Genomic DNA, 26,194 nt, shown 5'->3' on the forward strand with positions numbered 1-26,194 from the left:
CATCCCCCTTATCCGCCTCCTCCCTCTCCCCTCCCTCTCTCTCTCTCCAACTCTATCACTCTATCCTTTCCCCTCCCCTTCTCTCTCTCTCCCCTCCATCTCTATGCCTACCTCTCTCTATCTTTCCCTTCTCTCCCTATCGCTCTCCCCTCTTCTCTCTCTTCCCTCCTCTCCTCTCTCCCTCACTCTCTCTCTATCTCTCCCTTGCCTCTCCCTCTCTCTCTCTCCACCACTATCTCTTGATGTCTTTGTTCTTTCCTCCCTCTCTCTCCCCCTCCAACTCCATATCTCTATCTCTTTCTCTCTCTCTCCCCCTCCTCTATCTCTTCCTTCCTCTCTCTCCCACCTCCCCTGTCTCCCCCCATCTCTCTCTCTCTCTCTACTCTCCTGTTTTGTCACTATCTCCCTCCTCTTTCCCCCTCTCTTCCCTTCATTTTGTTTGTTGTCATCTATTGGAACTTAGTTAAAATGGACCTATGTTGGTTCTTACTAATACTATTTGTATTATATAAATTTCACATCTTTAAATATAAAAATATTCTCATTTTTTATTTTATTGAAACCTCAATTTAATTTCTATGGGAATATTTGGATAGAGGGTTTAGATGTATCTCAAAACTAATTACAACTTTTTTACTTTTAGCTTCAATTAAAAAAATATTATAAAAATAAATTAAATTAAATTAAAATATTTTTATTATGAAATAAGTTGTGGGTTTTGGACATGTGGTATTAATAAGTCGTGGTATTGGCCCATGGTATTGTAACAAAACTTATTTACAAGTTAACAATATCCATGGTAAAGTGGGGGTGAATATCGATGGTTAAGAATCATATTGTTATAAAATATTTTGATTGTGAAATAAGTTATTATTTTTTGGGATGTGGTATTGATAAGCCATGGTATTAGCCCATGTTATTGTAACAAATCCTATTCATAGTTCATAATATCAATGGCAAAGTGACGGTGAATATATATGATTGAGAATTTTGTTATATTGTTATAAAATATCTTGATTGTGAAATATGTTATGTTTTTTGGGCATGTGGTGTTGATAAGCCATTGTATTGGCCCATGGTATTGTGAGAAAACCTATTTACAAGTTAATATTATTCATGGTAAAGTGGGGATGAATATCCATGGTTAAGATTTTTTTGTATTGTTATAAAATATTTTGATTGTGAAATAATTTATGTTTTTTGAGCATGTGGTTTTGATAAACCATGGTATTGTAATAAAGCCTAATTTTTCAAGTTAATAATATGTACCCTAAAGTGGGAGTGAATATCCATAGTTAAGAATCCTTTCATATTGTTATAAAATATTTTGGTTATAAAATACATTATCGTCTTTGGACATGAGGTGTTGGTAAGCCATGATATTATAACAAAACCTATTCACAAATTATTAACAAAATCAAAATATAACCAATTAAATTTTATTATTTTTATTTTAACTTTTTATTATTAATTGATCCAACATTTAAATGTTTAAATCAACATTTAAAATTATTTACATATTTACATTGTACCTACACACAATGAATATATATTCTTACGATTTAATCATTTGCTTTACAAATTTTTAACTGTAATAGAATAGCGTGAAATATCATTCATTCGTCAAATCAAAGTGTTAAAACGCAGTAGAATTATTCTCAATTAGCCCATCAAATACTTTACCAGAGTCGTTTTTTAAGGAGTATATCAGTAATTGTCGTCATTTACAAATTTTAAAGCGTACCGTACCAAAGTGAACGACATCATGTTAAAAAATTTGGCCAGAAGGGCTTTGACCTAGGCCACACATTTAATAAACAAAAGAGAGCGTAACGTACAAGGCTTTGACCCTGACCACACATTTAATAAACAAAAGAGAGCCACCTAGACCACACATTTAATAAACAAAAGAGAGCGTAACGTACAAGGCTTTGACCTAGACCACACCTTTAATAAACAAAAGATAGCGTAACGTACAAAGTGAACGACATCATATTAAAAAATTCTGACCGGAAGTGCCTTGACCTAGACGACACATTTAATAAACAAAAGAGACCTAACCAACCGACCGCGCCTCTCAAAATGTGGAGATCGTACGCGTCAAAGAAGTCTTTATCGAATATGAATATGCCAAGTGAATTTTGTCAAAGTTACATTGTAATCCTACTCAATTATATATTTATATATATGGCCCAAATCAATTAGGTTGCATAGGTTTCGTTTTTTATGGGAAGAAGTTGAGTATCCACCGGCTCATAGGTTTAAATCTAATGCGAAGAAGTAGTTGTTGAAAAATTGGTTGCATAGGTTTAGATTTTTTTTAATGGGAAGAAGTTGAGTATCCACCGGCTCATAGCTTTAAATCTAGGTTTAAATCTAATGGGAAGAAATGGTTGAGGAAAAATATTACTTTGTGGTAATTAAAATTCCCAATGAAAATGATTATCTAATAAGCATTATACTATGGGTGATTATATATATATAAATATATGTAAGTCACTATTAGTTTATTTATGGGATAGAATAATGATTTACTAATAAATTAGTTATCATCAGAATTGTTTGAAATTTGAAGATTGGAGGCCTTTTTCTATCATTTAATTAATCTAAAATAGCTTTCATCTTCACTTTCTTCCCATGAAATTTGAGTACAAACTGCAGTGAGCATTAAATCCCACTCAAACCACTTTCCACACTACTCAAACCAGTTTCCACGCTACTGAAGTGAAATAGTTTAATTTATACAAAAATAACTTCCATCCTCAATCGATTTCCATAAAATTGGGAAAAATCAAACCAAATTCCACATCTTATGATGAAATAAGATATAATATTAATCTAATATGCAAAGTGAACGATGTCAGATTATAATTCAGGCTCTCTGAGCAATGAAAAACAAAGTTTATACTGTTTTAACAGTGATTGGGAAAGCAGGACGAAGACATCACAACTCTTACAAGCTTATGCAAAAATAACCACGCAATACCTGCTTTTATGGAAAAATAGCCATGCCATAACTGTTTTGCCATGGTATGTTTTGTATTCACAGTCCAGTTCAAGCTGGGAGGAAACATATTAATTCGCTTAACTCTCCGTCATTCATGATCCTTGCATAACTAACTTATGCAAAATCCCTTGCAATAGTCACAATTTTCTTAACTTTCTTGTACGTGTATATGTGAGCAATATAAACATAACAGCATAAATTGACAGCACTCAGTATCGCCAAGAGCCAGTAAAAATAGTCCAACTTACACCTATTTATATTATTGACCAGCCAACCTTGATGCCCTCCTCTTTCGGTTATTCCTTCAACTAAGGTAATGACGAGACCGTTGAGAAAACTGGAGACGCCAATGATACTTATATAGAAGGCAATACCCAAACTTCTCATACTATCAGGCGCTTCATTATAGAAATATTCCTGCAATCCTACTAGAGTAAACACATCTGCTATTCCCGACAAAGCAAATTGTGGAGCTAACCAGAAAACACTGAGAGGGATTGTAGTCTGAGGGCTGTCAAGTAAGCCATGAGTTTCTGCTACATGGATTCTCTTTTTTTCTACTAAAGCTGACGTCACCATGCACAGGACAGAAAAGAAGAGGCCAATTCCAATTCTTTGTAGCACAGTTAATCCTCGTTCATCGCCTCTTATTCTTCTGGCCATTGGTACCATATACCGGTCGTATATAGTAACAAAAGCAAGTCCAGAGATGGCGGAAAAGACGCCAAGAGAAACCGGCGGGATTTGGAATTGGGAACCCATGCTTCTATCCATACTGCTGCCCTGCTTTATGAAGAACGTTGCGTTCTGTGATACCGCAGCTATTCCAAAAATTAAGCAAGACAACCAGATGGGCAGTATCCTCAATATAAGCTTCGTTTCCTCTACTTGAGTTATTGTGCAGACCTTCCATGGATTTGGTTTTAGACTTATCTGTGTGTTAGTATTCAATTCTGAAGTGTTTTGCACCATTATGGCCGCCTTGTCCGGAAACCTAATACGTTGATAGCCAAACCACACATTAATAGATCGATATGTCTTAAGCTTTTTATGTACTGTGAAAGTGACAGGCGACAGAAATAATAGCTCAAAGCGAGAAGAATTTAATTTGTTGTTTTTAATTGTGAATTTTCATGAGCTTAACCGCAAGATAAAATTGTTGAAAATATAATTTCAACTGCGATCGCCGATATCGCATCGGCAAAGTCGAAGTGAAGGAATTATAAAGAAGCTTTTGTGTTTCCGACGAGCGATCGCCGATATCGCTATCGGCACATCGCTATCGGCAATATCATAGGGTCGGGGTCTTTAACATGAGTAAAGTTGCGATGCGATGGAGCGGACCCGACATCATTATAAATAATTTTTTTAAGTCCGCGCTCAGGGCTTCCGACATCATTTTCGCCGTTCGATCTGCTTCACTCCTTTCAACCGTTGACTGCCCAAACCTGCATACGAACATACATTAATGCTATTGCGTGGAGTAAATTAAAAGCATGGCTGACCGCAGTAAAATAATTATGGAATTAATTGTTACCGTAGAAGTATTGGTAAGAGTTTAAATTTTAATGTTTTTTATATATCGGGGGTATGGGCGTATATGCTTATTACATAAATTTTGTATGGGATATGGGCATGTAATTTTTTTAAGTGTTGACCATTTTGAGAAACGTGTTGCAGTAAAAAAAAACTAATAGGCTGTAATGTTTTAAGATATATGTTGGCCATCAAAAAAAACTGTGGTGCAGCGAAAACCATGTGTGGTATGTATTGAGAACACAGCAGTGTGTAAAAAGATAAGAACCAGGTGATTTTTTTTTGAGTGGTAAGAAAACCATGTGTGGTTTTTGCACAAGCAGTGCATAAAGAAAATGGTGAAGTTTTTTTTGTAAGTCTGTGTGAATTTTGTTTACAGCAGTAAACTTATGTAAACTTTTATTACAGCAGTAAGTTGTTGTTTTTTCACAGCAGTGAATATAAAAGGGATTTTACAGTGGTAAATCTTTGCATCAGGTTTTAATGAATAGAATGTTTTTATGGTGGTGAAATACTCTGTTTCTCAGTGAATTTTTAAAAGTCTTCTGTGTGCACAAAAGATCCTGGAGTAAAGTAAAACAGAGCATTGCCTCTGTGTGTTTGTTCATTTGGTTTTTGGTATTTTCTCCATGGAAAAATACCCAACAGTGGTATCAGAGCGGGCTCAGGCTCTTTAAAGAGGTTAAAGAAGCTGAAGGGAGAAGGTTGTTGTTGCAGCAAAACTTCTCAGGCAGACAGAAGACTCAGACAACAAAGGGTTCAGGTATTTCTCAAAGATTTTTCTTTGTGTTGCTGCTGAAAGAAACAGTCGTTTTTTTTTAAATACACAGTCAAGGAATGGCCAGCACAAGCACTGGTATGGGTTTGTTTAACACCCAACTCCCACAGTTTAATGGGAAGAACTATGATTATTGGTCAATAACTATGACAGCCCTGCTTGCCTCCCAAGACTTATGGGAAATAGTTGAAGAAGGTTTTGAAGAACCAGCAGATGAAACTGAGTTCAATGCATTAACTCAGGGAGAGAAGGATCTGCTTAAGAACAATAGGAAGAAGGACTCAAAAGCCCGTGTGTTGTTGTATCTAGCAGTAGACCAGAGTATGTTTCCAAGGTTAGCAGCAGCTAAGACAGCCAATGAAGCATGGCAAACCCTTAAGACAGCCTATCAAGGCATGGAGAGAGTGAAGACAGCTAAACTACAATTGCTGAGAAAGGATTTTGAGAACTTGAACATGAAGGAGTCAGATAACATTGACTCATTCTTCACTCATGTGATTGGTGTAATCACACAAATGAGAACTCATGGAGAAACCATTGAAGACAGAAGAATTGTGGAGAAAATATTGAGGGTCTTACCCTCAAGGTTTGATGCCATAGTCACCACCATTGAAGAGACAAAGGATCTCTCAAGCTATTCAGTTGATGAGCTACATGCATCACTGATAACACATGAGCAGAGGTTGAGTAGGAATGAAAACTCATCTCTTGAGCAAGCCTTCAAGACCCAGATGTCCTTTGGAAGAGGAAGAGGTCAAGGAAGAGGAAACCGAAGAGGAAGAGGCAGAAGCCAGAACAGAGGAGGAAGGAACAGCTCATCAAATGCACAAGGAAGAGGCAGCAATCCAAATCAGAACCAAGGCCAAAGCAGCAGCCAACAAAGAGATCAACATCATGTTCAAGGACAAAGGTATGATAAATCTAATGTTCAATGCTATTATTGCAAAAAGTATGGACATTATGCTAGTGATTGTAGAAAGAAACATCATGATATGAACAGCAGAAAGAATGCAAATGTTACTAGAGAAAACAACAGTCAAAGTAATGTGTTGTTAGCCTGTAACATGGCTGAAACAAACAGTGAGGAAATTTGGTTTTTAGACTCAGGTTGCAGCAACCATATGACAGGGAATATAGCCCTCTTTTCTGCTTTAGATCAGAATATGAAGTCAGAGGTCACACTAGGAACTGATAGTAAAGTGTCTGTTATGGGAAAAGGGGAGGTAAAAATATTTACAAAACAAGGAGAAAGGAAAACCATAGCAGATGTCTACTATGTCCCCGGAATGAGATGTAACCTATTGAGTGTTGGACAGCTTATCCAAAAGGGTTACAATGTTTATTTTGTAAATGATGTGTGCACCATCATGGATATACCACCCAGCAAAAGATGCATTGCTGAAGTGAAGATGACAAGGAACAGGATGTTCCCTCTTAGGATCAGGGCAGACTTGAAGAACAAAAGGGAAATGGCAACAGTCACCCAAGAGGCCTTCCAAAGCGTGCCAAAGGATGAGAACTGGTTATGGCACTTGAGATTCGGGCATCTAAATTTTGGAGGTCTAAACTTGTTGAGCAGAAAAGGAATGGTAAAGGGATTACCATTGATAGAGAAACCGGACAGCTTATGTGAAGGCTGCATTTTGGGAAAACAACATAGAGAAAGTTTTCCATCAGGGAAGAGCATAAGGGCAAAGACACCCTTAGAGATCATCCACTCAGATTTGTGTGGACCAATGCAAGCTCCATCATTAGCCGGCAGCCTATATTTCTTGACATTCATTGATGACTGTACAAGAAAGACTTGGATATATTTCCTTAAAAACAAAAGTGAAGTGTTTGAGAAATTCCAAAACTTCAAAGCACTTGTGGAGAACCAAAGCGGGCTGCACATAAAAGTATTGAGAACTGATAGAGGAGGTGAGTATATCTCCAAGGAATTCCTAAGATTTTGTAGAGAAAATGGAATTCATAAACAGTTTACAGCAAGGTACACTCCGCAGCAAAATGGAGTTGCTGAAAGGAAAAACAGGACCATCATGGACATGGCGAGGAGCATGCTAAAAGCAAAGCATTTGCCAAATGAGTATTGGGCTGAAGCTGTACATTGTGCAGTTTATATATTGAACAGGTGTCCTACAAAAGCAGTCATGAACAAGGTGCCAGAAGAGGCATGGAGTGGGAGAAAGCAAGGAGTCACCCACATGAGAGTTTTTGGGTGTGTGGCCTATGCACACATACCAGATCAGCTAAGGAGGAAGTTGGACAGCAAAGGGGAGAAATGCATCTTCATTGGATACAGTGATGAATCCAAAGCCTACAGGCTGTACATTCCATCTACCAAGAAGTTCTTTGTAAGCAGGGATGTTCAATTCATTGAAGAGGAAGCTTGGGATGGAAGCATAGAGAAAACAGTGAATGTCAAGAACTGTTTGTCTCATGATGAAGATGAAGAGGAAGTGGCTGAAATGAATCCCCAAACAGCAGCGCCAACACAAGGACAGCAAGGGACACCATTGAGGACAACACAAGGACAGCAAGGTACACCATTGAGGATAAATGAGGGTGCTTCTCCAAGCACACCACAAGGAGGAAATTCAAGTGCATCTTCAAGCACTTGCACACCAAGTGAAAGAGGTAAGAAATTTAGAAATCTAAGTGACATTTATGATGAAGGAATGAATTCCTTATTTGCCTTGTTTTGTCATGTTGATGATCCTATTCATTTCGAAGATGCAATCAAAGATAGGAAATGGATAGAAGCTATGGATGAGGAGATGAATGCCATAGAGAGAAACAAAACATGGGATTTGGTTGAGCTACCAAAAGGCAAAGAAGTCATTGGTGTGAAATGGGTCTATAAGACCAAGAGCAATCCTGAAGGCAAGATAGAAAGGCACAAGGCAAGGCTGGTTGTCAAGGGGTACAAGCAGCAGTATGGAAGAGATTATGAGGAGACTTTCGCCCCAGTTGCAAGAATGGAAACCGTGAGAGCAGTGCTGTCCATAGCAGCACAAAACAAATGGAAAGTCTACCAAATGGATGTGAAATCAGCATTCCTAAATGGAGTGTTAATGGAAGAGGTCTATGTGGAACAGCCTCTCGGATATGAGAAGAAAGGTGAAGAGCACAAAGTGTGCAAATTGAAGAAAGCTCTTTATGGGCTGAAACAAGCGCCAAGAGCATGGTACAGCAGGATAGACTCATATCTATTGGATAATGAATTTGACAAATGTGAAGGAGAACCCACAGTCTACATCAAGGAAAAGGATGGTAAAATTTTAATTGTTGTCTTGTATGTAGATGATGTTATTTTCACTGGAAATGATATTTATCTTATTGAGAATTTTAAATCAGTCATGAAGGATGAATTTGAAATGACTGACATGGGTTTGTTGAGATACTTCTTAGGCATAGAAGTAGAGCAAAATGAAAAAGGAATTTTTATATCTCAAGCAAGATATGTAAATCAAATTTTGAGCAGATTTAAGATGGAAGAATGCAAGGCAGCAATCACTCCCACAGTGATGGGATTAAAGCTCAGCAGAGAGGACAGCAGCAAGGATTTTGATCCTAGCTTGTATAAAAGTATTGTAGGCAGCCTTATGTATTTAACAGCAACTAGGCCTGATTTAATGTATGCTGTTAGCTTAATTTCCAGATTTATGGAGAGGCCAAAGGAGTCACATTGGCAGGCAGCAAAGAGAATTTTGAGGTATGTCAAAGGCACTAAAATGTTTGGAATTCTATATCATGCCTCAGAACATTCAGATTTGGTTGGGTACACAGATAGCGATTGGGCTGGAAGTGTAGATGATCGGAAGAGCACTTCCGGTTATGTTTTTCATATGGGTTCAGGAGCCATTTCATGGGCTTCTAAGAAACAGTCCATTGTAGCATTGTCTACAGCAGAGGCTGAATATGTGGCAGCGACAGCAGCAGCTTGTCAGGCAGTATGGATGAGAAGAATGTTGAGAAGCTTAGGCCAAGAGCAGGCAAAAGCGACAGTCATCTTTTGTGATAATAGCTCAGCTATTGCATTGTCAAAGAATTCAGTGTTTCATAAGAGAACGAAACACATTGATACAAGGTTTCACTACATCAGAGAATTGGTAAGCAATGGAGAAATCAGTTTACAACATTGCAGTACTCAGGAACAGGTAGCAGACATTTTGACAAAGCCATTGGATCAGAAGAGCTTTGAATTTTTGAGGAAGTGTTTGGGTATGACTGAATGCCCGACAGTTGAAATTAAAGGGGAGTGTTGAAAATATAATTTCAACTGCGATCGCCGATATCTCATCGGCAAAGTCGAAGTGAAGGAATTATAAAGAAGCTTTTGTGTTTCCGACGAGCGATCGCCGATATCGCTATCGGCACATCGCTATCGGCAATATCATAGGGTCGGGGTCTTTAACATGAGTAAAGTTGCGATGCGATGGAGCGGACCCGACATCATTATAAATAATTTTTTTAAGTCCGCGCTCAGGGCTTCCGACATCATTTTCGCCATTCGATCGGCTTCACTCCTTTCAACCGTTGACTGCCCAAACCTGCATACGAACATACATTAATGCTATTGCGTGGAGTAAATTAAAAGCATGGCTGAACGCAGTAAAATAATTATGGAATTAATTGTTACCGTAGAAGTATTGGTAAGGGTTTAAATTTTAATGTTTTTTATATATCGGGGGTATGGGCGTATATGCTTATTACATAAATTTTGTATGGGATATGGGCATGTAATTTTTTTAAGTGTTGACCATTTTGAGAAACGTGCTGCAGTAAAAAAAACTAATAGGCTGTAATGTTTTAAGATATATGTTGGCCATCAAAAAAAACTGTGGTGCAGCGAAAACCATGTGTGGTATGTATTGAACACACAGCAGTGTGTAAAAAGATAAGATAAGAACCAGGTGATTTTCAGTGTGTAAAAAGATAAGATAAGAACCAGGTGATTTTTTTTTGAGTGGTAAGAAAACCATGTGTGGTTTTTGCACAAGCAGTGCATAAAGAAAATGCTGAAGTTTTTTTGGTAAGTCTGTGTGAATTTTGTTTACAACAGTAAACTTATGTAAACTTTTATTACAGCAGTAAGTTGTTGTTTTTCACATCAGTGAATATAAAAGGGATTTTACAGTGGTAAATCTTTGCATCAGGTTTTAATGAATAGAATGTTTTTATGGTGGTGAAATACTCTGTTTCTCAGTGAATTTTTAAAAGTCTTCTGTGTGCACAAAAGATCCTGGAGTAAAGTAAAACAGAGCATTGACTCTGTGTGTTTGTTCATTTGGTTTTTGGTATTTTCTCCATGGAAAAATACCCAACAAAAATTATGTGAAAAATAATTCTAGATGATTATAAGAAATCATATCATTTAGCATTTGGGTGGTTAAGTTTGTACCCAGATGTTATAATGATAATGATAAGTATGTAAGTATTCATCCAGGTGTTATAATAATAATGACAGTGTGCACAGAGGGGTTATAGCTAGCACTACCAAACCAGTGTAAAGACAAAACTCACCCAATTACCAATTCCTCTAATCATTTAAAAAGAAAGTAAGCCTAGCATTTAAATCTTTAACATACCGAAAATTATCTGTGTGCGATAGATGCGTGTGGCCTGATTTTATGAATTCCACATCCTGATTCTCATAAAGCAGGCTCACATCTGAAGGCATGCTCATATTTCTTTTCCTTATAGCAGCGACTACAACTTGAGCGATACGAGTGATAGGGCTGTCTCCTGGAAGCTTGTGTCTGTAGAATGGCGTTCCATACAGAAATACAACAGTGGCTATAGCCATGGTCACTGTTACAATCCCGAACCCAAATCCCCAGCTTACGTTATCCTCAACGTACGCAATTACTGTGACAGCTAAGAGAAGGCCACTTAAAAGCGCAAAATACCAGAAATTAAAGAAGGAACTCTTCTTGGTCATTTCTGTCTTATCTTCCTCATCGAACTGGTCTGCACCAAATGCTTCCAAAGAGGGCTTGTTACCACCGGTCCCCAAGGATATCAAATATAAGGACGAAAAAAATACACCAATCTGAGTAGGCGTTGCTTTGCTGCATATCCCATCACAATGTTCAGGTGGTTTCAGAGCTGACAGTGATACTGACAGCGTCAACAAGAGAAATCCCTAAAACATGAATTTATACAAGATTACTCAAAATGAAATATGTTGCATAATCAGGAGAACTATAAGATAGCTGGTAAAAACCGTTATGCACATAGATTTTAAAATTCTTGCAGTCTCACCAACAGATATATTATCAAGGAAATGAGGACCATCCAGTAGCGTCCACAGTAAACATCTGCTATAAAGCCCCCCACAAGAGGCGTAACGCATGTGACACCAGTCCAGTAGCTAACACTTTTAGCAGAAGTTGCAAGCCCTTGGTGCAAGACACTCGTTAGATAGGTGATCAAGTTTGTTGAAATCGAAAAGTAGGCGAGCCTCTCGCTGAAATCAACTACTGCACAATCACCCAAAGACACAGTATAACTAAGTTAAACTGCATTCTGACCAGAAATATGAAAGCAGTTTATAAAATAAAGAGATACCTAGGGTTAAAAACGCAGCTTTCCATCCAGCAGTTTTTGATCTGAGAACAGGCCTTCCTTTGATATCGAGGGATCCATCCTTGACCCAGTCTTCCTTATCATCCTGCCTTCTGTCTGGTTGCCCTGATGCCTTCCAAAACCCCATCCATTCCTCACAATGTTGGAATTTCATGATTATTCTCAATTCCACAAGCCAACTTCTCTGTCGCTTGACGATGGTTCAACTAAAGTTCGAAACTCCACTTCAAGAATATTGCTACGATGTAAATTATCTGGTGCAATGCAAGTGAATGCTGCCTTTATGTACACTGCATTGTAACTGCAATGCAAGTCAATGCTTCCATAATCTCGTTTTTTATAAATTTCTTTGTGCACTGTATTGTAACTGCAATGCAAGTGAATGCTTCCATAGTCTCTTTTTTTATGCTCGTTTTTCCTTGCGCAATCGATAGCGCAATCGATGTTTAAATACGGCCATTTCTATCCACCTGGTTTTTAGCGTTGAATGGGTGGGTGATATAAAAGTCAGCTGATATTTAAATTTAATAATTTATATGTTATTGATGGATTTATGTCAATAATTTAATAATTTAAATGTTATTTGTATTTAAACATAATAATTTATATGTTATTCATGGGATTTGAGTAAATAGTGTTGAATTCAGCATAAACCAATATAATCTTATCTAAATAATATTCAATCTATATACAAAAGCATAGTATTTATAAATTTGTATATCATCAACTATAATATTCAATATTGTAATTCCAGCTAAGGAGTGCGTGCTTCAGTTCCGGGTGAAGATCGCAGGAGATATTCCGTCAATGCTCTAAGATGTGTATATCATCAACTATAATATTCAATATTGTTTAAATATATATATATAATTAAATAAATAAATACTAACGAAGCAAATAGACATAATCATTTAAATAGTGATTGATGACCATCTTTAATAATGATGTTTAATAAATGTATACAACCACTGGCCAAATAATTATACACAATCATTTAAATAGTGATTAATGATCATCTTTGACACTGAGAGAAACCCCACTTCCAAGCATATTATGGGTGAAACGCCATTTCCAAGCATTTTATAGGTGTAGTGCCCATCGCTTCCACGTTTTAGTAAATAAATAATGCTCTACGATGTTTACATGGGAACTGATGAACGTCTAAATAATGTTCTCACCCAAAACGTGTTGTCCCATTACGTACCGTGTACATAGCAAACGATGCTTACATAGCTACCGATGACCGTTTTTAACATTGATAATCAAACAAGAAATCTGATCAACTACCGATGTTTATTAAGACAAAGAGAGGACGGAACTCATTTAATTAAGTAGTATTCTAACCAGTTCGTTTTTCTGTCCGTAAAATTATAGAAATTTGGGTAATATTTTGATAAAATATTGTTGGGATTTTTATTATAGTTGTCACAATTTAAGATTTTAGTGCTTCAGACTTTTTTTTGATGGTGCTTAATCTATTTTTACCATCAAAAACATAAATCTATTTTTACCATCAAAAACATAATTCAAACACTGCTATTGTAAGATTTCTGGAAATTTTTTTGCCAAAATTACCACGACCTTTAACTTATTCAAACAATTCCTCCTTTCACTATTCCATTTAATTAAAACATTCCATATATATAATATATAATATATAATTAATAAAAAAACCCACTCTAATCCTAATGATAAGTAAAATAAATTTAACCCAACTCAAACATTTATGCTAAAATTCCCACCGCTTTTAACTTATTCGAACAATTCCCCCCTCACTACTCTATTTAATTAAAACATTCAATATATGTGATATGTAATTGATGAAAGACCACTCTAATCCGAATGGTAATTGGGATTAAAATTTAACCCAACTCAAACATTTAAAAATTATAATATATTTCCAAAGACTACTACAATTTAAATGGTTAAAGGGACTAACCTTTAAGAACTATTCATTAAATCCTAACACACATTCCAATAGGCATAGTAATTAGGACTTTATAGGAAGTCACGCACCTTGTTTTGTCTTTTCTAAATGTCGTATTGGTTTATTCTCGATTTAACCAAACCTTGCTCGAAGAGCATTTCATGCTCTTCGTGTTGGATGAATACCCTCCGGGGGCTCGGCTAGAGCTCAGAGAATTTCATTCTCTTCGAGCTGGTTCTCTTCTATCTCTTTGTATGAGGGGTTACATTTTCTTATGTTTTTTATTAAACTAATTTACAAAATAATTATGGAAAAATAATTTATTTTAATGTATTATCATTATCTAATATAAAATATAAATATATATTTATATTAATTATATTTTATATTATATTAATATATATTTTATTAGGTATATGGTATTAATATATAGTTTTATATATATTTTATAAAAGTATTTAAATAAAATTTATGCAAAATTGTCATTAAAATAATTAAATTTAAAAGAAAAATATTAAATTTTTATTTATTAATAATAAAATATTGAAAATTAATCATCAATATTATTTCTTATTGATTTTGATAAGTTTATGTGTGGGGCAATTTAATTGGTGATTTAAGTGATTTGAAATCGTGCAAACTAAGAGGTACAAGCTTTAATTTTTCGATCATGACATGGTCTATAGAGAGGAGTATAGAGATGACAATAGGTTGTAGACTCCAAAGGTATAGGTGCTAGAATTGAGAATGTGCCATGCGAGTACAAGACTAACCCAGTTGTAAAAAATGTGAAACATGTCTTCTAATATCTAATTTTTTGATCCTCTATCTAAAATTATCTTCTTTAGAATTTCATGTAATCTTACTATCTCGTTCATAGAAACTTAGATTGCAATCTTCAATGCTTGATAACTATTCTTTATTGGAATAAAATGTTCATTTCAAGTTAAAATATCAATCACTACAAATATAGAAACATATTTCTCAATGCTATAAATGCTCCTATTATAAAATACATTGAAATCATGTTTCACTCTCATTTAGCTATCATATGTAGTTGCAATAATCATGTTGGATGTGAATGCTCAATCTTCCCTTCCTAACATTCAAGGCATATAGCTACATAAATATTTATTCCTCTTTCCATTCCATTCCAAAGGAATAATGGTTTTAGATTTGAATTCATCTACCTTACTCCTAGATGAGCCATACAAATAACTCTTTGAGCTTTTCTTAAATTTGAATTTAATCATTCAGTAATATGTAAATTCTTCTGAAAAATTGTAATAAGCCATCATAGTCCAAGCTATATCTTTCATATTAATTTTCATCACTTAGTTTTCTAAGTCCAACATAACTTCTTTATACCCTTTATCTTCTAGTTGTAACTCAATACCTCTTCTCATAAATTTATCTTCAGTGGAAAGATTGAAAAAAAGTGGCTTGTGACTTAAATAATCTACCACTCTATTTATTTTTCTCTTAATGTATGATATATCGAAATCATACTCACTAATTAATTTTCAACACCTAATTTGTCTAGCATTTAAATTACTTTGCATAAATATAAGTTGATGTCCATGATGGTCTATCTTCATCTCAAATTTTCTTCCAAATAACTAATGTATCCAAATTACTAGTGCTTGTACTACCACTATGATTTATATAATTCTATTCATTTGGTCTAAGCTTTCTCAAAGCATAGGAAATCACCCTACCTTATTGGATTGGTACTACATCTAATATTCTTTTGAACCATACATACATACCAAAACATGCAAATCCTTATATAGTACTTTTAAAATAGGATTCACCATCAATAATTATTTAACTCTTTGTAACACGTCCTTTGCATTTCTTTGTTGACACACATTTCTTATTTGTAATTTATTTATAGGATTAACAATATTTAAAAAACCACGTAGAAGGCTTTTATAATATTTGACCAAACCCATAAACTTGAATACTTTGTGTACACTAGTAGGAGCTATCCATTCCATAATTGCTTCTATCTTTTCCAGATTCATTATATCATTATCTTAAAATTATATTCCCCGAGTAATGAATCTTTGATTCATAAAACAAACACTTCAAGAGTTTAAGTATAGGTTATTCTCTCTATGACATTGTAATACTTTTCCTAAATGTTATTTGTGTTCCTCTATTGTTCCATTCTTATATTATAATATCATCCAAAAAACTTGTGCGAAATGGTTGTGATATTTCTATAATATTCCCTTTTCTTGATATGGTCAAAATGGACAAAATCTTCACATGGTATTTACCATAGTATTTTCCCATGGTATATTCCATGATATTTGCCTTCATTTTTTAAGGGAAAGCAATAAAATAAGGTTTCTAGAGAGTCCATCAAACCTATAAAAGGGGATAGGAGATAGGCATTTGGATCGTCCTAAGTTTGTCTATCTTATTGTATGTTTATTGAGAACTTGTCATGGCCAATTCTAACTTGATCCCATGACAAAAACTCCACACTGACATTTGTATGGAGGACCCATCTAGGATCCATAGTTGTGCTTTAGTGTCTTTAATTTATTATGCTTTTGCAGCCATGCATGTTGAGGCAAGGGCTCGATTATTTTTCTTTTATTTAGCATGTGTTTTTTTTAAGTATTAATTGAAATAAGGGTTGCAATTTTCTAGATCCCTCTTGTGTTTAGTGTTTTGTTGAAAGTATTTTTATTAGAACACCTAAATGTGCTAGATCTATTAATTATTTCATTGTTTGGGATCTTAGAGTGGTATCAGAGCTCGTTTTCCTGCCAGCTTGAGGGTTTCTTAATTATAGTTGAAGAAAATTAGTTTTAGTGATTCTCCATGGTCACCCTAGCTAAAGATTTCATCAATTTCAATGGTTTTTCATAGCCACCATAGTTGACCATTATAGGAAATTGTTCTATCTATCATTGAGCTTAATTCGACAGATCAAATCTTCATATTTTCCTTATTCCAATGAACAAGTCGCGGAGATCTGATTCCTCACCAACAATGATTCATCCATGCATGTTATTGCCAATCTCTCGCAAATTTTTGAAGGATAAATTCAACAGAAGACCAAGTGTGATCTTCTCTTTTTATTTTCTTATGAAAAATCCAAGTTTTAGAATTAATTGAGAAAGCCATAAATTTCGATGGTTACACAATCTGAACCTATTTGTTGAATGTCAAAACTCTCCTGAATAGAGTTTGATCACATCTTAGCTCATATTCCTATGATGCAGTGTGTGAAAGAATATTGGTGGATGGTATTGTCTAGGGCACATCCTTGATTTTTGAAGTAATAGTTCGTAAGTCCATACACACATCCATCACATCCACTAGGGAGATTGAGAAGTCAATTGTAGTGGATATTCTAAGGCCATGGGGGGTCATAATCTATCGTACAACCGTTGATAATCAATGTATAGAGCTATAACAGGCCCATCCTAATGCAGTGGGTGTATAGACCCATCGTGATAGGACATTTCAAAATTCATACAGAAATGTGATGAGCACCAATATTGAAACAATAATGTTGCAACTCCTAAGGCTATGAACTTAAATTATCAACCCAGGGTTCGTACAAGCTTAAGAGGTGTCGACAATGTATGTGCAACATGCAATGTGTCCTTAGTTCATTGATCTAATGAAATGAATGTCATCAAATATAACCTAAACTAGTTGTAGAAATAAACCATGCTTCTCTAATTGCAGAAAAATCAAATTAATTATTCTATTTTCAAAATGGAAACCATTAATCTAGTTGCAAATTTCTTTGAAATAAGAAATTCTAATCTACAACACATAACTATGAAATTCATAAACTAAGTCTACTTCACTTGCATTGAAGAGTTTCAAATGTGAAAATTGTTTCCTAACTCTACTTGTTGTTTTGTGCTTGTAGTGGAGGAAGGAAGGATATAGAGTGGTCCTTAGGTCTCCCTAATCATGCATTTAGAGCCTATGGGTAATTATTCATCTAGACTAATTGAAAGTTGCAGTGGGGATCAAAGCTAGTGAAGGAAAGTGATGCTACAGATTTTCTACAAGCGATTGGTATAGGAGGATTGTAATGCTATAGGAGTGAGAATATTGCTCAATGCCCAAGTAAATAAAATTCAAATGGGATGGAAAAAATTTTGTTATTAAGTAGGATGTCTTAGTTCTCCGTTCCAAGTAAAATCACTCAAAAATACCCCTATTAACACATGCAAAAAGATAATAGAATATTACGACTCTAAAAAATGTAATTTCAAGAGCCAGTGAGGTGGTTAACCTATCAAATGCCTAAAATAATCAAGTGCAAATGAAATGGGTAAATTGTATTATTAACTTGAATATTTTTATGACCTAATCCAAGTGGAATCAACTCAAATGAAGCTCATTAACACATTCTTAAAAAATAGCAGAAAATTACTACTATTTTGCTACAAGGGACTTCCAGAAATTCTAGACTTGTGAACAAGTGAACCAATCCAAGTAGCTCAATGATGAAGATGAATTTTCAAATTTTTTCTAAGGATGAATCATGCTTGTGAATCTATAAATAACTTTAAAAATAACTTACTTCAATCATTTAACCCAATCCTACATCAAAAGAAGCATCAATACTAAATACAGAAATAGGAAAAACAAAAAGAAGAGATGCATGTGAACAAGAAGTGAAAAGAAGAAAAATAAACTATACGAAAGGGATCTGAAACTCCTAGGATGGCCAAGCCCAAGTATACTTAGAGTTATGTGACAGATACCAAGCTTTAGAAGCTAACAATGGCACCAAACTTCATTATTTGAATTAATCGAAGTACATCTCTGCTACAAACAAAAGTGGAGCTGCAAAAATATAAGTTTTCTCCACAAGAAGACTAATAAATACACGCCTATAGAGGAAAATTCGAATTGGTACTTATACAAATTGATGGGGAAGCATTCTCCTTGAAAGGAGGAAGCTTTCCCCTATAAAAAACCATAAAGATACATACTTTTTGTATAATAGTATGATGTGAATATATATATATATTTTTTTTAATGTTTGTTCTTTAATGTGTATATTTACGATTTCATTTTCATTTTGTTGTATGGTAAAGTTAGAATAGATAACATAAGACATAAAATTTATATCAACATAAAATTACTCAAGCAAAAATTTAATAAAATAGATATAATAATAATTTTAAATGACAAACATAAGAAGTTCTCTCATTAGAATTATCGATTAGGTAACTATAGAATTTCTCGAATGCATAGGTTTGTGGGGTTAGGCTTAGAGTTTATAAATTTTCTTTCAACTTTTGGTAGCATTTTTAGGCCAGGTTGAATTTCTTTCTGGGCTTGAGAAAAATAAATGAATCCTCAGAGGAAGGGGTTGGGCACCCCTCCTTTAAGAATGTGGTGTCAGGCAATTTGAGGTGAAGTTTTGGAAGTTTGGACAAACAGGGATCGAGTGGGAGTTCTAAAGATATCTCAATTTTGGGGGCATAGTGGCAAGCTAGTCCTTGAGGAAAATGTTTGCCAAAGGCAACTAAAAACCCTAAATTTGTCATCCTTCCAAACAATATGGAGGAACACCACAAGAGCATAAAAAGACATGCTTTCATCTTCAAATTTATAGGAGGATGACGAAATAAAAGAGAATTAGAAAGGTAGATACAACATAAATTTCACCCAAAGGAGATGTGGATTTGCAATTAGGGCCCAAAGGCTTTTTTTATGGAGGATAAGAATAGGGTTTTTTAGGGAGGTACCTATTTTTTAAATATTTTTTGGTTGTATATACGACATTGGGAAGAATGATTTAATATGCACAACGAAGAGTTTATGGCAGCACTAGTTTGGGTTAGACTTTATTCCCTTCCTGTGGACATTTGGATTTCATAAATTTTGGAGGGTATTGGGAATGCTATTGGCAATTTTTTGAAAATTTTTGAGCTTATTGAAAGGGGTTGAAAGATGTCTTATGCAAGGCTCTATGTTTATATGAATATTTTCCAACCTTTATCGAAGTCAATAGACTTAGAGTATTAAGGGGAGGTTTGGTTCCAACCTTTGGACTACAAGCATGTACCACTTCGATGTGATCATTATCATAAGCATGGTCATTTGCTTAGAGATTTTTTTTATTAGAAAGAAAAACAAGAGTTAGGGTTGGAAACCATAAATGACAGCTTCACCAAAGTCACATTGAGGTGTCTGATCACTAGAGGGAAACATTTTGCTCAAACTCAGAAGAAAGCAAAGGACAAGAATACATTTGTAGTTCTTGAATGTATGGAGGATGGATTATCTCTTTTTGATGATATTATGATGATTGAGATAATGTTGAAGATCCTTTGCCATAAACACACTCAAAATAAGAAATTTCGAGATGAAGAGACATAGACCGAGGATTTCTTAGGTCTTTTGGGGATAGGTGAAGTTCTTACATTAATGAAAGAAAGCATGGATACTTTGGAAGATGAGGAGCGAAATTTGGTTAACCTTATTAATCGCTAGGAAATGCAAGATCCGTCAAACTTGTGAAAGGATAAATGGGAGCATTGCGTGTAATATTTTTTATGCTAGAAGAATAAAAGGGGTCTACACATGGTGGGGAGTAGTGATGCTCAATCCTTCCTAGTTTCAAAGCATAAAGGTAAATTTTTTCTAGTTAAGAAAGCTCAAATTAAAGGCAGGAAAACGACATGTGAAGTCCTTCATAGTGTCAATGAACAACTAATCAACTTTCGGCAAGCAACAAAAATCTTAGAGTTCTTTTCAACTTCCCAAAAATTGTCTCAATAAAAATGATTGGCCTTCGACGATTTTGTGGAATGCATAAGAGGTAATTTTCCAAGGCTGGATGGATAGCTCTCTACTTTTGACAGGAAGGTTTTGTTATCTTGGCTCAAAGGAAAAAATGAGTTTTAGAGTGGTTTATGGTCTCCATGTGGTGGGGGAAAAGTTGACAATCTTGGAAAACCTTAAGGCTCATAGAATCCTTATTCAAGATTCTCTTTGGATTTTTATGGCGGATTTCAACCTTATTAAACACTTGGATGAGAAAAAGGGTGTGGTTCAAATATTAGACTCGAAATATTCCTCATTTATGGCATTTATCGAGAGGTTAAATCTGGTGGACATTCAAAATCTTAATGATATTTTTACCTAAAACAATATACGGGGGGAGACATTAGGTGGTGAGCCAGCTTGATCGATTTTTGGTTTTCAAAGAAATTATGGATAAGGATATTTTTATAGAACCAACCATGTTTCCATGCCTTAGCTTGGACCAGTAGCCTGTGTGACTAAAGATTGACCTGAAAGGACCCCCTTGAAATAGACCCTTCCACTGGGAAAGTTTGTGTCTCCAAGCCCCAAACTTTGTGGATAATTCTAGAAAATAGTGGGCTGAAATTAAAGTGAAAGGAAGGATAAAGATGCATACCTGTGAGTGAAAATTAAAATAATTGAAAACTAAGATCCACAGGGGCTTCACTGGTGGAGCAATACCATACCACGTGGGCTTATATTGGGGGATATATAATAAGGAAAAATTGACTTAATATATTGGGGGATATATATGGGGTAAAGGTTTTTTATATTAGAAAGTATAAAAAATGGAGCTCAAAGTTAATGAAAAATATAAAGGGGTATAAAAAAATGTTAATGAAAAAATGAATACCTACAATATCTAATGAAAGTAGGGGTTCTTTAAATTGGGAGGTGTATTGGGTTCATATTGGTAGGGGGTTAAATAATGTGATTTTTAGAGGTATTTTCCAATATGTAGTCCAATTAGGGGTATTGTTTAGTATTCCATGAATGCACGTGATATGTCAAAGGTTCATTGAGTGAAGCCCCCGTGCTAAGATCAAGCTTTGGAATAAGAAATATTTTGAAGTAGAAACAACTATTGGAATTGTAGATGTAAGAGATTCAACAAAAAATGATCTTAGAAGGTCACATTGTTGACAAGTCTTGAACAAATATGTCATGTTAAACAATTTAGAACAAAGAATAAATCAGGAAGAGACATTCTGGTAGAAAAAATGGAGAGTTTAATGGTTGAAAGAGGGTGAGAAGAACTCTAAGTTTTTTAAAAAATCCATGGTTCAACATAGACACTTTAATCAATTTTTTTCACTCACAGATAGATATGGCTCTAGGAAACTTCAACATAATGAAATTGAAGAGGAATTGATTGGTTATAACAAGGATGTAGTTTCTGAACCCTCTCTAAATAGGAAACCAACTATTATCAGGGCTACGACTTGTATTCCAAGGCTTGGAAATGAAGATAAACATGACACTTTGATGTGGGTGATCTCATTCCAAGAAGTGGAGGGAGTGATAATGGCCATGGCTTGAAACAAAGCACTTGGACCAAACATTTACACCACAAATTTCTTCAAGGCATGTTGGAGTTTTCTAAGCATTGAGATTGATGAAGTCATGGAGGAATCTACAAATATTCAGTTGATGTTGGGAGGATTGAATAATCCCTAAGTCAGAAAATCCAAAGACCTGGTGCATTTAGACCCATTTCATTATGCAATGTAATTTACAAGGTAATTGCTACAATTATTGTTAATCGGCTAAAACCATTATTGAAGGTTATTATTTCACTTGAACAGACAAGCTTTCTGGAGGGTCGTTGGATATCTAATGGCATTATCACAACCCATGAGATTATCCACTTTCTAAGAAGTCAAAAGAAGCCAGGTATGATGGTGAATCTTGTTATATCCAAGGCCTACGATGGGATTAGTTGGGACTATTTATTACAATTCCTTGATGCATTTGAATTTTCTTGGAAATGAATTTCATGGGTAAGATCATCTATCTCCACAACTTTCTTTTGTATTTTTCTTAATGGATCCCCTTCTGGAACTTTCAATTTGTCTCGTGGGCTCAGACAGGGTGACCCATTATCCCCTTTCTTATTTATTTTGGTAATGGAGTGGTTGGGATGATTATTCAAGGATTCTTGTTCTAGAGGGTCCATCAGAGTGTTGTGTTTATTTGGTGAATACCTCTGAGTGACTCAACAACAATTTTTTTATGATGTTTTCTTATTTGGACATCCAAGTATTAGAGAAGTGAAATAAGTTCATTCTCTACTGTCAACTTTTATGGAAGCTTCAAGTATGCTCATTAATAATGATAAAAAAGGTATTTTCTGTTTCAACTATAAAGCATCAGTTTAGTGTCATTTGGATCAAGTATTGGAGTTTCAAATTGATTTCCTCCCTTCGAAGTTCTTTGGAGTGCCCTTGGTTCCAAAACCAAAAAAAAATTATTGATGGAGAGACCTTCTCAAGAAGCTCACCAATAGAATTAATAATTGGAATTTTCAAGCTTCAAATTTGGAAAGGAGATTAATGCTCGCTAAGTTAGTGCTTCAGGCCAATACTCTATATCAAATACTATGCTATTTGGAAGGTTATTATCTCTAGGTGGATATTTTATGGTGGGGGTCAAACAAAGTGAAGAGGTGGTCACTGGTGGCGTGGGAGACCTTATGCTTGACAAAACTGGCTAGGGGGTTGGGCCTGCATAATCCATAAACTTTAAGTGGCACCTTAGGGGATAATTTATGGTTGATATGGGTGGTAGGGGAGATGAATTAGGGAAGAAAATATGGATGATGAAATATTCCCCTATCATGTTTTAGGAGGAGAGGCTTAGATATAACTTGAATATTAAAAGTTTGATTCTATGGATGTGGGATCATGATAATCATGATGTTGTAAAAAAATATGTCTTTTGGGAGGTAGAAAAGGGAGAATTCACAATGTTTTAAGATGGTGATTTGCATCAACTCTTGTGTTTTTCCTAAAGGGAATACCTTAGAACTCTAAATATCTTTACATCTGGTTTGATAGCTACAACAATTAAGGATTATTGGAAGCTTGGGAAGGATTCAATGCCATAGTGATGGTGGAAATTCAAAGATGATTGGCCTTCAGCGTCCCAGGAGTTGCCATGGGAAAGTCTAAAATAGGAAATAATGAAAATAAAGATAAGAATGTTGCAACACAAAGATAAATTGTGATGGGGCTTGAATCCTCTTGGAATGTTTACTCTAAAATAGGCATATCCCCTTCTTGCAACTCATTCACACCTAGAGAAAGAAATAATATTGTGAAATATCAGGTCTAGGATATATTAGTCCATGTTATCACTTTTTTTAAGGTTGTTAGGGACGTGCAAAGTATTCAACTGCAATTAGATCGAGAAGAAAGATATTGAAGGCCCTTCCGTTCCATTTCTTTGTAATAAGCCAAAAGAGATAATGGAGCATTTAATTAACTCTTGGTCATTTCTGAGGATGTATGGTCTCCTCTTTTATTTATTTTTGGAAAAGAAAGTCGGAATAATGTGGATTTAGTCTCATTTTTAGCTCAGTGGAACTCTTCTTTGTTTTTAAATCCCATAGTTAATAGGGATTTGATCCTAGCAGGAGGTTTTATTCTATGGAATTTTTGGAAGGAGAGAAATGGCATGATATTTAAGGAAAAAAGGATTATAGTTGTAATTAAAGAGGTGGTCACATAGAAGATTAGAGAAACACTTTTAACAGTGTTCTGGACAGTGGACAATTGGAAGGTAGATAATCTTGAGGTGGAGATTCTGATGAAGATGGAGTTGAAACAAAAGATGAGCTTCTCCCAAGAGAAATTTTTCATGTATCCAAATACAAAATCACAACTCTCATTCTCTCCTCCTCCAAGAGGTTTCATCAAGATTAATTTTGATGGGGCATCAAAGCACAACCCTAATATTACTAGCTTTGGAGGTGTATTCATGGATTGTAATTCTTCACCTTTGAGAGTGTTCGCATAGAGCTAGGGATTGACTAGTAATAACATGGAAGATTTTATGGTGCTCAAAAAGGGTCTTCAAATCATCATTTGTGAGGGTAATCACATATTACAGGTTGACAAGGATTCTCATATTGATATTTAGTGTGTCTAACAACTTATAAATGGTCAGCCCCCAGGGAAAATTGTGAAAATTTGGAGGTTGGAGTGTTTATTTGAAAGAATTCATGGGTTACTTAGCTATCTATAGTATGTAATATTCCTTCACTCCATAACATCGGGCAACATGGTTGTTGATTTCATGGAGAATTTGGGATGTCAATCTCTAGATATTGAGTTGAATGCAAGTTTGTCTCTCTTTTCTGAGGAGGAAGGAATAGAGTCTCTTCAATGCTTGTTAGAGAAGGATAGGGAAGTACCCAATGGGGGTGTTACTAATGATGTGATGGACTTGTTGGAGGTTGTGCCCTCCTCTTCCCAAGTGTACTAGTTCATTTAAGAAGCACAAGTTGTCGCATGTGCCAACTTGTTGTTGCACTCAACGTTACAGTAGGACTTTTCTAATTTAAATGGTTTTTTCTCTATTGGCTTTTGTGCATGTAGAGGAAAGTGTGAGTGGAGGTGATGGCAGGCCCTACCCGTCCAGTTGATGGTATGTAGTTTTTCCTAGTTTTAAGTTATGTTGTTGAACAATCATATTGGTGTTGGTATCTTCTTTCAAGAGTGTGGTATTAAACTTATCATTGTGTTGGTGATAAATATATTTCTTGTTTCTTATATAGTATTTCAATTTCTTGTCTCGATTCATTGGTTTAGTTGGGAAACTCATCATTTATATTTGCTTGTTTTTTCAGGGTTAATTCTCTAGTGCCTATGGGCGTTTACTGGTTGTTTAGTGTCTTTTAGTCCTAGTTATTATCAAATCTTGAATTATAAAGTGTTTTTTGTCCAAAGTAGGAGAAAGTATTTCCTATTTAGTTTTTGTCAAATTTTTCTTGGTCTTTCTCTAGCTAATGGCACTATGTTAACAATGCCTTGTATTTACAATTATGTGTTGATTCAATGCATAGGTAAGTATTTCCTTCTTCTAGGTTTATGTAGAGTTTTGTGGGACATGGTTTTAGGCTATGGGGATTTTGATAACTTTGGATTTTGAGCCATTATTTTGGAAATTAGGTCATGGCATTGTGAATTTTATCTATAGTGTTCAAGATTTCATGTCTAGTCCTTCTTCTTATTTTCAAATTAGCACACATGTATTTCAGCATTTATCCCAAGTGATTTCTCTTTGAAGTATTCATGCCTCCTAGGTAGAGAATGAGTAGCATGCGAGGTGGAGGAGATAATTCTACTTTGGGGTAGAAGAGGGTTAGTCCTTTTTCTTATGAGTTAGTGACTACTCTCTTTAATACAACTCCTATAAAGGCAATGAAAGAAATTCAAGTATTGGAAAGTAAAGATGGAGGATATCACCCATATCATTTAGCTTCTGAATTGATTGGTGAAGATGAAAAGAGGAAATGATTTTTTTATCCTAGAAAATCAAGGAGTCA

The 26,194-nt window shown here is 35.2% G+C and overlaps 1 protein-coding gene across 1 annotated transcript; it reads right to left on the minus strand.

Moving 5' to 3' along the window:
• Nucleotides 1-2,889: 2,889 nt before the first annotated feature.
• On the minus strand, nt 2,890-12,091 carry LOC149247499 (protein NRT1/ PTR FAMILY 5.6-like). Its single transcript, XM_089455888.1, has 4 exons — nt 11,895-12,091; nt 11,589-11,806; nt 10,913-11,469; nt 2,890-4,001 (listed from the first exon to the last, which is right to left on the minus strand). The coding sequence occupies exons 1-4, from the start codon at nt 12,064-12,066 to the stop codon at nt 3,122-3,124; spliced, it is 1,827 nt and encodes a 608-aa protein (XP_089312014.1). The 5' UTR covers nt 12,067-12,091; the 3' UTR covers nt 2,890-3,121.
• Between the last annotated feature and the right edge of the window lie 14,103 nt (nt 12,092-26,194).

Source organism: Pinus tabuliformis, chromosome 7 (assembly GCF_031772625.1).
Source record: "Pinus tabuliformis cultivar Carrire ecotype Pingquan chromosome 7, CPIR1, whole genome shotgun sequence".
NCBI classification, from domain to species: domain Eukaryota; kingdom Viridiplantae; phylum Streptophyta; class Pinopsida; order Pinales; family Pinaceae; genus Pinus; species Pinus tabuliformis.